Source organism: Ictidomys tridecemlineatus, chromosome 5, assembly GCF_052094955.1.
Source record: "Ictidomys tridecemlineatus isolate mIctTri1 chromosome 5, mIctTri1.hap1, whole genome shotgun sequence".
NCBI classification, from domain to species: Eukaryota; Metazoa; Chordata; class Mammalia; order Rodentia; family Sciuridae; genus Ictidomys; species Ictidomys tridecemlineatus.
Window position 1 is genome coordinate 119,069,218 of NC_135481.1, and position 16,023 is coordinate 119,085,240.

Consider the following 16,023-nt stretch of genomic DNA (forward strand, 5'->3'; position numbering starts at 1 on the left):
GAGGCTGGTGCCCAGGAGCTGAAAGATCTGGAACCACCTGAAGCTCAGAGGGTCTGGGAGCCCCGCCACGCCTCTCCTCTCCTCGGAGGGCAGTGCAAGCCAGAGTCTCTGCGCCCACCAATCCCGGCACCATGGCCCTCCTGTGAAAAATGACAGGGGCCAAAGAGGCAGGATTCTAAGGAGCTTGAGATTCCCAGAGTTTTTTTTGTTTGTTTGTTTGTTTTTTTAGAGAGGAGGCTTGCCAACAGTGCCTAGAAGGTGCACAGGAGCCTTTAGATGACACGCGCTTGTGTGTGCGCATGTGCGTGCCTACTTACGTGTTCACAGTGAACGCCACGCAGGTGGTGAGGTGAGGCCATGCAGCCAGCTGAGTCTAGGAGGGGCCAGGGCCAGGCTTCCTGAGGTCCCTCCTGGCATGCTTTCTTTCCTCCTCTGCTCCTCAGCATCCCCAGCCCTGGGCCCCAGCGTGGCACCCCTCGCCCTGACACGTTCCTGGGCTCCTGCACTTCCCTTGACTGGCTGTCCACTTCTTTGTCCTTCTTGCTTGGGCGCTTACTTTTCTCTCACTGGGTATCTGGCCCAGAAGATTCTGTGGCCCTGACCTTGGCCCAGGGCAGGATGAAGCGCCTTCCCCCTGCTCCTGGGCCTCCCTGCCTCTCCTGCCACCTGGTAATGTCAGGGCCTGGCTGACCTGTGCAGTGTCAGACCCCAGCACCCATCACAGCACTGCATACCCACAGCACCAGCCTGAGTTGCGGAGTGTCAAGGGCATGAGTACATGCTCCTAAGGACACGAGTCATGTGCATGCCATCCCCGTGGTCCTCCAAGCCTGGAGCTGGGTGCCCTGCGTACAGCCACTGCGTGTGCATGTGTGTGTATGCAAGTACTCTTGAATGTGGCTGTGTGTGTATGTGTGTGTGCTTGTGCTGAGGAAGTTCCTGGACATCTGTGTGCCCGTCCCCGGCCCTGTAGCAACAGCACCGCGTCACTAGGGTGAACACTCAGGCAGTGCTCAGCCCCTTCCTGACACATGATGGCTACTCAATAAGCATAGCTTCCAAGACCCGCCATGACCATTCCAGGAGGCGCTGGGCTGGGAGAAGGGCCTGGCTGCCTGAGCGTCCGGCAGCCCAGAGGACGTTGCTGTGCGTGATGGCTGCCGTTCAGGTCTCCCTCTCCCTGCCACACCCTCAGCCATCCCTTTGCTTTGCCACTCAGATGCCTGCCTCTGGCTGCTCCTTTCCCCGTGTTTGACAGATTGGTTTATTAATGTGGAAAACACGGTCCTGAAGCTTGAGTTAGCTCAGGGGCCCTGCTTCCTGATTGGTGAGCTGGCCTCAGGTTCATTAGTGGACATCCTGGAGAATCTGCTGCTCTCCACACTCTCCCCAGGAAGACGTCCCCTACTCCCAGCAAGCCCTCGAAGCCTGCCCCTTCCATCCTCACCCACATGTTTTCCTAGGCGTCTGTGAGACTTGCAAAGCCTCCATCGTGATGAGGATTAACTGCTTATGACTTGAAAAATACTAATAATAACAGCAACACCACCGGTCTTCGTTCAGCAGGAGTCTGGTCACCTGCTAGAGAAAGGGTTCCTGGACTGAGTTGCTACAGTGATGTGAAAAAGGAACATTGTCCTTCCGCGCGCAGTCCAGCCCCTGCTGAGCTATGCTGACAGGCAGATGTGAGGGTGGGCAGGATCTCGGGGTGTTGACTCTGGAGCCGCTCCCTGGTGGCAGCAGGTGAAGCGAGGGCTGCTGGCCTCACCGAGGGCTTTGGAGGGCCATGTGCTGCAGAGAGCCCAGCTACACCCAGTCCACGTTGCTGCCCTCTGTGGGGCAGCATGGCCAGCACCCGCAGCTCTGCACATTCATTGCTCCACGTTTAGTGGGCTTCCTTCGGGCACCTCTTTGGTGTCAGTGTCCCCCGCTGCTGGTCCTGCAGGTTTATGCAGTCTCATCCCCTCTGCCTCTCAGCACAGAGAGACAGCCTACCAGGAGGTCTGCCCTGAGCTGCCCTGGCCTTCCCACCTTCTGGAACTCAGCAGCCCCTGGCAGAGACTCCAGGTTCTATTCTCCTGGACTGGGCCCTTGTCCTGGCCCCTCCATTCCTTGGCTGTGTGACCTCCCTCAGCCACCTCAGTGTCCTTACTAGGACATGGAATGCTGATTGTCCTCCAGTCTTGACCAAGCTAGCAGCCCTTCTCTGTGGTGCCCACTGAGGAGACCTGGGGCTAGGCCTGGTTGTGCTGCTTAGGTACGTGGCAGGGACTCTGGACCCTTTCCTGGGCCTCGGTTTCCTCGTCTGTGAAGTGGGAGAGGCAGAGAGATGATGTGTACAGAAGGTTCTGGGGCACACAGCGCAGCACAGATGTGAAGGGCTGTGGTGTGGCCAGTGGTACAACTAGCAGTAGCAGCAGCTTGGCCAAGACCTCTGGGTAAGGAAGACGCCTGCCCTGGGAAAGTCCAGCCCTCCACGAGCTCACCGAGTCAGTGGGAAGAAGCTGGCCTGTGAGTCGGAGTCTGGTCTTAGTCTTCTGCTTGCCTTGGGGCAGCAGTGCTCCACCTGCCCTGGCAGGTCCCTGACCTGTGTCCTGGTGGCCTCTGCTCATCCTTAGCATAGCTATGTGGACCCTTCTCAGCTGTGAGCACACCGCTGGCTTTCCACGTCAGTGTCCCGTGTCCTAGGGAGAGAACCATGTCCAGCAGGGATGGAGTGTGAGGGAGTGGACCCGCCTGTCCCTCCCATATCCTGTGCACCTTGCAGACCCAAGGCCACCTGCCCACACCCTGCTCTGCAGACCAAGAGGAAGTTCCTGACCGGCAGCAGCACCGCCTGTGAAACTGGGCTCAAGGTGAGGGGTGCTATCTGTGATTGAGGGACATGGCCAATGGAATTGTCTCACACAGACATCGCACCCGTCACCTTGGCCTGCTAAGCAACGCCCTAGACCGAGGGCCACCTTCCCGCCAGCTGCCTGGAGGAACGCGCGCGTCCTGAGGTGCGTGCTGCAGGAGCGTCCCACCCGGCCTTGGACTGTCTGGGTTCCGGCACCAGCATGCTGAGGATGTGCCCTGGGGCAGGCGTTTCTCCATCTTAGAGTGGGTCACAGGGGTGTTCTGAGGACAGTAGGAGACTGTGTGTAAAAGTTCTTTCTCACTGAAAGTTACTTTAACCATCTGAAGTCCCTCTTTAAAACTCCTGCATAGGTTACCTCAGCCCCTGCAAAAAGCACCTGGGAGAGCTCTGAGGGCAGCGGCCTGGCCTGGGGGGCTGGGGCCCTCGGTGAGGTCTGACCAGCAGCGTGGTCGAATGCGCAGATATGGGCAGTCTGTGTTCAAATCAAGGTCTGTGGAGCATCTACGCCTTGGGGCAGCGGTGCTCCTACCTGCCCTGGTTGTGCCGCTTGTGTAAGGTTCCCTCTGCACTTGACAGTGTGACGTGTCCCTTGTGGGGCCTGAATTCTGAGCATTCCACCACAGCCACTATCACCCTTTAGAAGGCTGTTCTCTCGACTGTAGTTGACATCCTTCTCCTTCTGCCAGCCCCAGGGTTATCTCCCTGACCCCAATGGCAAGATTGCCTCCAGGCTTCGCAAAACGACTTCCATAGGTACAGCCTGGACTCCCACGCCCAGTCAGGGCCATTGCAGAGCATGGCCACACCAGCGGGAGGGTCGGTGAGAGCCAGCTAGGGCCCGCCACCTGTGGCCAGCACAAGTGATTGAAAGAGCACAGGCTGTAGGCAGGTGACCATGCCATTCCTGGCTGTCACGTGGAGCAGCTGTAAAGGCTGGAAGAGCCTTGGTTTCTTCATCTTTCATGTGGTCATCTCAACCTCCTCGAAGCTGCCATGATAAGATGGCTGGGGTGTGGCCTGTACTCTGGGAAGCACATGAGAAGGCAGGCCGTGTTGTTCCTAGAGACCCTGGTCCCAAGACATCGTCCTGCGCTCCCACCCCCAGCGCATCTCTGGAGTGACACCTCGGGGCTGAGTAGCGAGGCCCAGGCTCCTTGGGTTTTCACAGCATCCCCGAGATTGTCAGGGGACTTTAGAGGCTCACAGCAGCTAAGCGACTTGCCAGAGGTCACTCTAATAAGAGCCCCCAGGTGGCCTAGAGCCCAGGTCTCCTGGTTCCCATTCCAGGACCAGGCTGCCAGCCGCATATCCAAGCCATAGCCCTCCTTGACTGTTGCCCATATTTAGAAGCAAATGCCCATGTCTTAAAGTCAGTGAAGAATCTGCTAATGGTCATTTTCTATTTCCTCACGTAGTATATAGTCTCTTTCGTAAGAATGATAATTTCCTGAGTGTCCTCACCTGTAATCCCAGCGACTCAGGAAACTGAGGCAGGAGGATTGCAAGTTCAAAGCCAGCCTGGGTCATTTTTGATGCCCTGAATTGAAAGAAAGAAAGAAGAGAAGGAAGGAGGGAGCGAGGAAGGGTAAAAGAAAAAATTTCACGGGTAGCCTTCTGTCAACGTTAGCTCATGTAGCAGGAGAGCAGCTCAAATACGTAAGTAACTGTCCCCAGGCCCAGAAACCAAGTGCTGCCGGTGGGATGCAGCTTTCAGTTTCTAAAGTGAACAGGTGTGGGCAGGAGGCCTGCCTGCCTCCCCAGACCAGTGGGTGCTTGCAGCCGCCGTGCACTCCACCTGCTGCCCAGAGCCTGCCCCTGCCGCCAGTCCTTGCTTGGAGCTCCCACAGCTCCAGTCTCACTCAGAATGAATCCACATCCATAAGCCCACAGGGCCCCACCTGTGCTGGCCAGCTTGCTTCCATTTTGTGTGTATGTGTGGTCCTGGGATTGAAGGCAGGACCCCGCACATGCTAGGCGAGTGCTCCACCACCAAGCTACATCCCAACCAGGTATTTATTTACTTATTTGTTTAACTTATTTCATTTTTTGAGCCAGGGTCTCCCTAAGTTGCCCAGGCTTGTCCCAAACTTGCAATCTTCCTTGAGTTCAAAGCCAGCTTCAGCTACTCAGCAAGGCACTGAGCAATTCAGTGAGACCGTGTCTCTAAATAAAATACAAAATAGGCTGGGGATGTGGCTCAGTGGCTCAGCGCCCCTGGAGTTCAATTCCTGGTACAAAAAAATTAAAAATGGGAATCCTTTCAAAAACAAAAAAACAACTTGCGATCCCTCTGCCTCAGCCTCCAAGTAGCTGGGATGACAGGCGTGGCACCCGGTCTGGCCCCTGGCTGTCCTTCTGTGCTGGCTTCCTCCCTACTCTACCTCACCCACCCCACTGCAGTCCCCCGGGCTCCTCACCTTCCCCAAACGTGCCAAGCAAGCTCCTGACTCAGGGACCATACACTTAGTGCCCCTTCTGCCTAGCAGGGCCTTTCCTCCAAATACCTCACATGCCTCCCTCCCCCACTGGGTCTCTGCTTAAATACCACCTCCCTGAGAGCCGGCCCCTGAGGCCTCACATGCCTCTCCAGTTCTTTCCCTCCGTGGCTATGTCTTCTCCTGCTGCCATCTCCTCTCTGAGGAGAGCGGCTCACACCCACCCTGGTCCCCGGGGCCTAGCATGGTGGCAGTGGATGATTACTGAGCAGCTCTTCTGGGCTTTACACAAGCTCACAAGGGTGAATAGGGTATGGGCCCTGTGTTCATGGAGCGCACAGCCAGGTGGAGAAGAGGGACTTGTCCATCGAGGGTGTCATATGCCAGACAAGGAAAGGACAAGGCCTGGGGGAGCCTAGAGCAGAGACACAGAGGCAGGCCGAGGTGAGGACCCCTGGAGAGCCCCGCGCCGGGCACACCTGATCCGGGTCCTAAAGGGTAGATCCAGGTGTGCCAGTTGGAGAGGAGAAAGAGTGGTACAAAGAGAGGAAGCAAACCACACAATGGCACAGGGACCTGGTGCCACTCGCTGGGGCGCATGAGGGAGGAGGTAGGTGAGGTTTGAGCGTGGGCTCAGGCCTGGGCGTGGGCTTTCAGCTGGCGCTGCGAGGGAGGGCGAAGAGTGCCTGAGAGACCAGCACTCGGCTCAGTCCTCTAGTCCCGTGCTCAGGGCAGAGGAGGCCAGCAGGGCTTTTAGGAGACTAGGCCAGGCGGTAGGCATTTAGGAGGCCTCAGTCCCAAAGTATGGATTTCCCAGGCAACCAGGGGGCACCACACACTCCTGGCCCAGGAGGAGCGGGGAGAGCCGCGCCTCTTCCTCTCTAACCTCTGCGCACAGGCTCGGGGGACCAGCCGCAGCAGAGACCAGCTCTGCCAGGACCAGGACTTGGCCAGTCAGGGGCATGTGGACCAGCCTGCCATGCAGAAGATACAGGCGTGACGGCACTGAGGCCTGTGGTCTGGCTGGGCATAGGGTTGTGCTGCCCAGTGGTGGGCCCAGGGGAGTAGGGCAGGATGGCCCCCAGGTGTGCGGGAGGGGTGATCTTGTGCAGGCAGCTGGTTGGGCTGAAAAGGAAAGTGAGAGTGACCAAAATGGGTTAGGAAAGAGCAGATGTGACGGTGAGCAAAGGAAGCCCAGGGCCAGGAGGCCTTCGGAGGGCAGGAGAGCAGGCTCGAAGCCACCTGGTGCCTAGCAGCTCACTTCCTGGTCACTTGTCCCATCCCATCAGCCACAGGCTTGAGGAGAGCCACGATGGGAGGCCTGTGGTGAGCCTACAGGCCCAGAAAGCCCTCGGGGCCTTGGAGCTTGCTGGAATCAGGTGGACAGGAGGGTGCTGATAGGTTAGCTGGGAGCTTCATTAAAGATTGACATGGTGAAGCCCGTGGGCGGCTGGACAACATATCAGTTACCACTGCACCAGCCAGGCGCTGAGGAAGGACAGGTAAGTGGCCAGGATGCGAGAGGCGCCTCTCGGATTGTGCCGCAGAGCCCTGCTCGTAATGGTCAGCAGGGAGTGGACCCTCCACTGTTTCTGCTTCTGCCACTGTGACTGCACCGTGCTTTGCAGAGTGACCTGTAGGTGACGAGAGCTCCTCCCTCTCCTCCCTGCTGCCTGGGGCCTCTCCTTTCACTTCCACCTGCTCCTGGGGTGGGGGACAGGGGCAGGAGCGGTGGGCATTGGCATGAGTATCTGTCATTGCCAGCTGGAGGGCTTACAGTAACGTCCTTGCAGGAGTGGCGGGGTAGAAGCAGCGCCGTGGCTGGGCATCGGGAGGCCGGGGTCCTGCTGGCTGCTCTGCTGGCTGAAGACATGAGCCACTTTGGGGGAGCTGCTCACCTGTTCCAAGCTCTGTTTCCCTACCCAGAAAGAAGGGCTAGTAAGCCCCACACTGGACGACTGGGGCAGGTTCCTGGCCAGAAGTGCTAAAGATGCTGTATAGACAGACCATAAGGGGTGAAAGATTGTTAATGTGGTTGATTCTGTTTCAGGTTCATTTCCAGACTTGTTCCACGTTCTGAAACATGCTTATTAGGAAAGGGAGGCACCCCCCCTGAGTGGGACTACGCCTGAGTGGTCCCCTGAGGGGCAGCCCAAGTGGGCCTCCACCTGTGGGCTGCTCCGGCCCGGCTGCCAGAGGCTGGGTCCCAGCCCTGTGTTGCCCTGGTGTGGGCGTGACCTTGGCAAGCCCCTGCCCTGTCCTGGGCATCAGGATCCCTCCTTGCAAGGAGTCAGGGGAAGGGGCCAGGGAAGGGGTGCTTCTCACTGGTACCCAAGGGGCACCAGGCTTCACGCCATCACTTGTTAGAGTTAGAAGAAGTCCTTTCCCCTGTCCCATGCCACTTTGGAGCACAATTGCAAGGACAGACGGGTATTGCTCTTAGGGATGTCTTCTGCCCTGCAAGGTGTTCTACAGTCTGAGCCCTGGGGCCTAGTGTCACCCATCAGGTGCCAAGGAGCTGGGCTGTCACTGCCTAGCCCAGGGCTGGGGCTCAGGTATGAGGATCTGTGGCTGGAGTTCCAGGGATGGCATATCAGCTGGCACTGGTGACCTGTGTGGGGCTTATCGGCCACTGTGAGCCTGGGCTCATGTGGGAGGATGAGGCGAGAGAGACTGGAATTCTCAATTCCTTAAGAAAGCTGGGGAAGGGTCCGTCGGGAACCCCAGGTGAGGACAGTAGCCACCTCAGTTTCCTAGACAGGTGGGCTGCGTGTTTAGCAGGTGGAGCATAGTGTGCTCTGTGTGGGGGGCAGAGCCCTGCTGGGTTCGATCCTCCTGGGCACCCGTCCCAGCTCTGCCGCCATTTCCTGTGTGGCCTCGGCCAGGCAACTCTAAGGGTAGTGGCCATGCCGGGGCTCAGACCTGGGTCACGACTCCATCCCCCGGGGACACCAGCCTTCTTGCTCGAGGAATGGCACCCATGAGGGAGGCCGCAGCCAGGCTCCATCCAGAACGGAGGGAAAGGAGCCAGCCAGAGGGACGGAGAGAGCCCAGAGGAGGGCACCAGGGAGAGCCTGGACCTCGGCCAGCTCAGACCAGGTGGCTGCCGTTCCCCAGCCAGAAATTCCATCAAGCGCCAGGAGCAGGTGCTGGATCCTTTGTCTCTGACACTCCTGGGATCTCAGGTTCCCTCTTCTCGGGAGGCCAAGGGATGCCTTTCCTGCAGAGATGAACTGGAAACTAAACCTGTCCCTCTGTCCCAGAGGAGCTGGGGGCTGGCGTCCAGAGCTGGATTGTGGGGGGGGCTGGAGGACTTCTCAGGAGGTGTCAGCAGCTCTCCCCTGATCTGCCCGCCCAGGCTGCGCAAGCCAAACGCAGGCCCCCAAGGAGCCTGTGGTTCCTGCCTCCTGCGTGCACACCCCTCGGGGGTGGGTCCCAGAGGAGTGTCTCCAAAGGGACTCTGGCCACCTGTTCATCCAAAGGCAGTGGGTGCTGCTCACACCCAAACAAGGGAGAATCCCACGATTCCACGGAGCCACTGCAACCAATTTAGCAAATTTCCTCTCCGTCCTTCTTTATTGTAGAAACAGGAGCTTCTTGATCCTTGATTCCCTCCTTCTCCTTTATGAGAAAGGGGTCTAGAAGGGCAGCACCTGCCTACTGAGTGGCAGAGCTCCACAGAGATCACCCTGAGGCCGTCCAGGGCTGAGCAGGGGCTGGAAGGCAAGAAGGAGGAACAGGGGGACAGAGTGGAGGTCCCACCAGGCCAGCTTGCGCAGCCACCCCTGTGGTCCTGATAGGCCTCTGCGGGCAGCCCTGGCCAGATAGGTGTCAGCAGAGCTGTCCATGAGAACAGCTGGGCCCAGCAACACCTTCTGCTGGCCCGTCTCTCCCAGGCACTACGAGGCCGGAGCACAGAGGCAGGGAGGCCACGGGTGCTGAGAGGCCACGGTAGGCCCCACGCATGTCCAGGAAAGGACTTGGCCAGGATGCTCCAGGTGGAGCTCTCCTGCGCCTTCCACGGCTGTAGCTCCCTCCTCTCCTGTGCCTTCTCCCCATCTTCTTGCCCCTTTCCATCTCCTCCTCCTATTTGCTCTGTCCCTGCAGTCAGGTGGCTCAGCGGGGCATGAGCTTCACAGTCCTCTGTTCCTGGGGTTAAACCCGGCTCTACTCTTGACCCACCAGGGGCCTCGCTTCAGCCCCCAGGTCTCCAGGGAGACCCTGGAGTTCACAGCACAGCTCAGGAGGGGTGTCAGGTGCCCAGGTGTCCTGGGAGGGGCATGAAGGTGCCCAGGTGTCCTGGGAGGGGCATGAGGGTGCCCAGGTGTCCTGGGAAGGGCGTGAGATTGTACAGGTATCCTGGGAGGGGTGTGAGGTACACAGGTGCCCTGGGAGGAGTGTCAGGGTGCACAGGTGTCCTGGGAAGGGTGTCAGGGTGCGAAGGTGTCCTGGGAGGGGCATGAGGGTGCCCAGGTGTCCTGAGAGGGGCATGAGGGTGCACAGGTATCCTGGAAGGGTGTCAGGGTGCACATGTGTCCTGGGAAGGGTGTCAGAGTGCGAAGGTGTCCTGGGAGGGGCATGAGGGTGCCCAGGTGTCCTGGGAGGAGCGTGAGGGTGCACAGGTGTCCTGGGAGGAGTGTCAGGGTGTGCAGGTGTCCTGGGAGGAGTGTCAGGGTATGCAGGTGTCCTGGGAGGGGTGTCAGGGTGTGCAGGTGTCCTGGGAGGAGTGTCAGGGTGCACAGGTGTCCTGGGAGGGGTGTGAGGGTGCACCGATGTCCTGGAAGGGGCATGAGTGTCACAGGTGTCCTGAGAGGGACATCAGGGTGCCTAGGAGTCCTGGGAGAGACGTGAGGGTGCCCCGGTGTTCTTTGGAAGCCTCTGTACAGGGCCTGGTACTTCGTCTGGCCGAAAACTGAGGAACGTGAGTCCCCTTGCCCGCCGTCCCACTGCTTTCTCCTGCCACCCCTGCTGGCTGCCTGCAGCCCCTCACCCTCTGTGTGCTCCAAGGCTGCAAGGCTCAGTCCCCTGCTCAGCCGCTACTGCTCTGGCTCTGAGAGCCCTCTGGGGTCACGGGACTCCTGTTGTTGTCTCTCAGAACTTGTCGCCTGCTCTATTGTCAGCCATTGGTCGGAGACCCTGAGGCCTGAGGTTTCCCTGAGGCCCACCTTTCCTTCCATCAGTGACTGTGTCCCAGGAGCTGGCGAGCGCAGGGAGCGTGGAGGTGTCCTGGAGAGTTGGCCAGACTCGGGGTGGCCCGAGCCCCTTCCTGTCTGCAGGGTTACAGGCCTCTGCACCTGATGACCCACGTCCGGCCCGGGTGCCTCTGCCTGGCTGTGAGGGCGAGGGGTGGGCAGGAGTGTCACCTGCATCCACTCACTCTCCCTGAGCAGCAGCTGATAGTGGGCCCAGCCTCCTGCCCCCGTCTCCCCACCCCTCCCGGGACACGGGCAGGTGATGACCTCTCGTTGGAATCTGTGATCAGATCTTCCTGTCAGAGGCCGGTGCCATGACAGCCTCTGAGAAGGTGCAGTGTGAGCACCAAGTGTGTCGCAGACCAGGCCCACATGGTTCTGGGCAGCAGGCCAGTCACAGAAACTGAACTCTGCCAAAGAGAAAGCGTTCTCTTCACAAAGTGGAGAGATGGAGAGTAAGTCTGGAATCCGTCTCCCGAGGGTAGGAATTGGGGTGTTTATGGGAAAAGAAGCAGGGGGCTTACAGCATGGGGAGAGGAGGGTTGAGGTGGAGTGACCATTGGCCTGCACACGTGCGTCCCACCTGCCCTTCGTGGGACACGTGGTGTTGTCGGACGTGGTGGTACACGCCTGTGAGCCCTGAGACTCAGGAGGCTGAGGCAGGATGGCAAGGTCGAGGCCAGCCTCAGCAACTGAGACTTGTCTCAAGATAAAAACAAAAAGGGCTGGGTGTCGCTCAGAGGAGAGCCCCTGGATCCAATCCCAGGGCCAAAAGCAAAGCAGAGGGGAAAATGAAATGAGGTGTTGGCATGATCTGGGGAGAAGCTTCTGTCCTCCGACTTCAAAAGTCACCGTAGGGCTCTGCGCAGGCCCACTGAAAGGTCAGCGGTTACAACACAGTGGCAACCCCGGGTCCCTAGAGAGGACCCAGGCACCTATTAGCGTGACCCACATTCGGCAAACTAGCGGGAGCAGAGTCGTTGGTCGCTCTAGGTGACCCTGAATGAACAGGCGAGGCGGGAGAGCTTGTCCAGCCTGTCTGGCCTTCAGGCTGGAGCTGCTGCTGCCCAGAGCAGCCTGAGGAGGTGACGCGGAAGCCATTGCTGACATCCCTCTTGTGGAGCTGCCTAGTGCCTCTCCCTGCCTCGCTCTCCCCTCTTGGTTATGTTCCCCGCGTGCCCCACCTCGTGGCCCTCCAGGATGAGAGGCGCCCCTCAGTCGCCACTGTTTAGGAGGCACGGGTGCTGAGGGAAGTCCCCCTGAAGCTGGGCAGTGGGCCTCCAGGACAGCAGCGGCTCCCCAGGAAGGTGGTCCACGAGGGCGTGGGGCAACAGAGCCTGGGCGTGTCACCGTGGCTCGGCCTCTGTCCCCACACAGCTCTTTGTGTGCAGCTCTGCCTGCTGCAGGCTGGAACTGGGTGACACCAGGGAGGCACAGCCACCTGCTCTGGCCAGTGCTTGTTGCTCCACCTGAAATCCCCCTCTCTCTTCATTTGTCAGTGGTGCAAACAAGCTCTTTGTCTTGACTTTGTCGAAACTTGCCGGAGGGAGAGGAGGGTAAGCTTGTCTTGTCACCAGGGGCTGGCCAGGTCCCTGCCGTGTGGCAAGTTCAGCTTCCACATTTGACAAGCTTGGGACACTGAGGCCAGTATCTTGAGTCCCAGGAGCTTTTGTGGGACATTTCATATCCAAATCACAACAGTGTGTACCCCACCTTGTAGGTGAGGTCGCAGGAGATCATGTAGGGCACGTAGTGCATGGTGGGGGCAGAGCTCAGGCCAGGTGTCCTCCCTCCCACCACCAGCCCCGCCTGGTGCCTTCTGGGAACAAGGCCATTAGGAGGTGGCCCTCAGATGAGTGTCCACCTCATGCCTGCTGTACAGAGGAGCGGCACCACAAGTGCTGAGCACAGGGGTGACCCCAGGCCCACACGGCTGTGTGCAAGGCCAGAGATGCGTCTGGCAGACACTGGAGCACAGCACGTGACAGAGCTGGTCGGCAGCCCCGCAGCCTGGCTCAGCCCGGGGACCCTTGTCCTGGTAGGGAACAGTTAGACCCGCAGCTGCCCCGGGTCAGCCTCCTCTGAACAAGCATGAATGTGGGGCCCTGTGTCTTCGTCCATTTGTGTCGCTGTACCAGAACACCCGAGGCTGGGCAACCCATCATGAATAGGGATTTACTGGCCCACTGTCTGGAGGCCAGGAAGTCCAGAATCAGGGGCCTGGCACTTGGCAGGGGCATTTTTGCTGCACCGTCCGTGATGGAAGCAGAAGGGCAGGAGCGCGAGCCCCACAGGCTGGACTCACCCGGATGACGCTGGATTCCATGAGAGGGAGCCAGAGGCCACTCGCCTCTTGAAGGTCCCACCCCCTCCTCCCCTCCTGGCCTGTAGTTCTGAGGAGCCTCTTGGGCAGTCTGTTTTCACTCAGGCCAGTCCTGCCCAGCCCCGCACCTGGCTTTGTCCCCCAGGGTTGGTGGCCATGCCTTCCCACTCACCTTCGCAGCTGGGCACAGTAGAACACACAGCGTGGGTGTGTTCTGAGCTGAGTGCCCTGTGTCCTCAAGGAGCCCGAGGTCTGGGCTGGAAAGAGGACAGCCCCTGTCACTGAGATAAGAGCCAGAAAGTTGTGAGCTCTGTGGGAGAAGCACACGGGTGAGGTGAAGCAAGGAGACGGGGACTGGGGGGCCTCCAGCAGAGGTGACTGTCGGGCCGGGCCTGGAAGCCTCGGCAGAGGGATCGAGTGGTCCACAGAACACTCGGGTGGGGAGCACTGCGGGGCCGACTAGTGGAAGGACGCAGGTCGGCCTTGTCCAGAAGCAGTCACGGGTGGGGCCAAGCCTGAGGAGCCCGACTCATTCAGAGACCTAGCAAGGGTTGGGTCTGTGTGCTCCAGAGGTGGCTTAGGCTGCAGCGCCAATGTAGAAAGCAAGTAGACAGAGGGTGGGGAGTAGAGGCAGAGCCCGGTAGATCCATTGGGTGCAAGTCCAGGAGGGAGAGGCTGGGACAGCTGGGGGTGGACGGAGAGGCCGTGACTCAAGCAGCACCAATGAGACTCTGACTTCTGAGCTGTGGGAGGCCAGGAAGGAGCATCAGGGCACCTTCTCCCCCAGAATTCTGCAGGATCCCAGCTCAGCTCAGGAGACAAGAGTTGACTCCATGTGTCCTCCACCATGGCCTCTGGCCACATCCTGCAGGGAGGTTAGCTTAGCACCAGGACATCTGGGCATCTAATACCTGGCACTGTCCCACGGGCACCTGCTCCTGCCCAGGACACAGCTCCTTCTCTGCAGTGGGCTGTTGCCTGAAGCTTCCCAAGTGCTAGCAGCTGCCCTGAAGGAGTCACTCTTCTCCTTGTCCCTCTGCCCTGACCTACCATGGGGCCACTAGGCCAGTGGGAGGGACCAGGAGACAGTGGGGATCCGGGATCTCACGTTTGAAGTGTGTCTTAAGCACAGGGTCATGGTGCCCTGGGGGACTGGGCTCCTGTCTGCTTTCCCCTGCCCTCCAGAGAGACATTTGCTGAAGCAATACGGGGCAGCTCAGGCCAGCAGGCCTCATGAGGAATCCAAAGTGCATGACCACAACAGACCACTGTGCACACTGTCTGCCATTCAGGGTCCTGACAGAGGAGGGGAACCGGTCATAGTGACCCAGCCAGCAGACACAGAGGACCTTGCAGCAGTGAGGGGAGCCCAGGCATGCAGGTCTGGGTCCAAGGAGGGAACCAGGCCTGACTAGGGCTGCACAGGTTGCCAGGACAGGAGCTCAGCTCCAGGAGAAGGACAGAGTCCGACTCAGGGGCGGGCCCAGCTGCCGAGACCAGGTCCCAGAACAAGACAGATCCACTGTCCCGGCAGAGCCCTGGGCCTGGGCTAGGCTAACAGCAGAGTCCCAGCATGTGAAGCTGGGGCATCTCAAAACCTTCTGCCTTGGCCAGGATGAGGGAAGGGGCAGGGACACCAATCCACTGTGGACACCAGCCAAGAGCAGCTCCTGGCTCTCCTGGGGCCTGTGAGCCCTGCACCTCGGTCTTCACGCTGGTCTCCACTGACACACAGTGAGATTGAACCTATGACACAGGGTGGCATTTGCGGGTACCTTTGCCTTGCTCTGCCACTTGCTGTACCTAAGACTGCTAGTAAGTGACCTGACCATGCTGGGCCTGGTTCTTCAGCTGACCCAGGTCTGTGAGGAGCAGTCTTCATGGTTGTGAGAACTAGGATTCAACCTGGACATTGCTCTAGAGCTGTTCACCTATTCATTGCTCATGTTCCTGAGAACAAGGTGGGAAGGACCACACGGACCCTGGCCTCTGTGACCCGGAAGGCTGAGGTGTCCCCACATCACTGTTGATATTGGGGCCCTCTTATTGTGCCATCTCATTCAAGGGTGGAAACAAAGCCACTTGCCCAGAGTCCCTCCCCCAGTCATTGTCTCAGCTGGCAGAGAACTTAATCTTGACTGTGGCACAGGGTCCTGAGCGCGCTCCCAGCAGCAGTCCTCTTCTGACCACCAGGTTCCCCCACAGGCCTCGCCTGGTCCTGGCTCCTGCCTTTGGGGCCCAGGTCGGATGCGGCCCTGGAGGCTTCAAGTCAGCCCCGAGCACAAGAGGGATAGCAGAACCCTGCTCCCCCGAGCTGCTCCAGGCTCCTGCTGCTGGCAGCAGGGGGGCCCTGGGCACAGAGGACCTAGGCTCTGCCCCCAGTTCCAGCTGGGGTTCTGACACCCACCCTCTCTGTGTCAGTCCTTTACCCAAAAATGCTGGTGTGATGGCGCACACCTATAATCCCAGCAACTCAGGAGGCTGAGACAGGAGGATCACAAGTTTGAGGTCAGTTTGGGTAACTTAGAAAGAACCTGTCTCAAAATAAGATTCAAAAAGGGTTGAGGATGAAGTTCAGTGGTAGAGCAGCCCTGGGTTCCATCCCTACTGTCACAAAGGAAAAAACAATTAAGTGGAATAAAACAGGCATGTTGGGTCTGACCCTTCCAAGTCTGCTGGTGGTTTTAGGCTGGAGGCAGTGCCAAGGGGATCAGGAGGGACGTGGCAGTTATGGAAGCAGAAGCAGCAAGTGTCATCTGAAGGCAAAAGGGGGCTCAGCAGCTAAAAGGGACAGTTTTTAACCAGGTGGAAGTCTGGATCTGTTGCTGTCCACACTGCGGCTGGCGAAGGATACAGGCGACAAACTCCTTACTGCTCACAAATTAATCTAGAGTCCAATTGGCAGAAAATAACAGGTTTTATTCAAAGCCAGCTTCAATGGAAATTGGGAGAAACTTTTTGCTTCAAAAATTCCATTTTTGAGTTGGGGATGTGGCTCAAGTGGTAGCGTGCTTGCCTGGCATGCGTGAGGTCCTGGGTTCGATCCTCAGCACCACATAAAAAAAAATGGGGATATTGTGTCCACCTAAAAAAAATAAATAAATAGGAATAAATAAATAAATATTTTTTTAAAAAATCCATCTTTGGAGGGTGAGGCAACCTTTTAAAAGAGAAGAGGCACGAGGCAGGACAATAGGTAGGACCTACCCACGT

At 58.6% G+C, this 16,023-nt stretch overlaps 2 protein-coding genes across 8 annotated transcripts in view; one reads left to right on the plus strand and one right to left on the minus strand.

The window, feature by feature from the left end:
• The window catches only part of Evl (Enah/Vasp-like), a 143,316-nt gene that overhangs the window by 111,562 nt on the left and 15,731 nt on the right, over positions 1–16,023 (plus strand). The window lies entirely within an intron of this gene.
• Degs2 (delta 4-desaturase, sphingolipid 2) overlaps positions 15,709–16,023 on the minus strand; it is a 36,102-nt gene continuing 35,787 nt past the window's right edge. Inside the window, exon 3 of the mRNA XM_078050846.1 lies at positions 15,709–15,895. Within this exon, the coding sequence (XP_077906972.1) occupies positions 15,857–15,895 (39 nt within the window). The 3' untranslated portion in view covers positions 15,709–15,856. The remainder of the gene's footprint in view (positions 15,896–16,023) is intronic.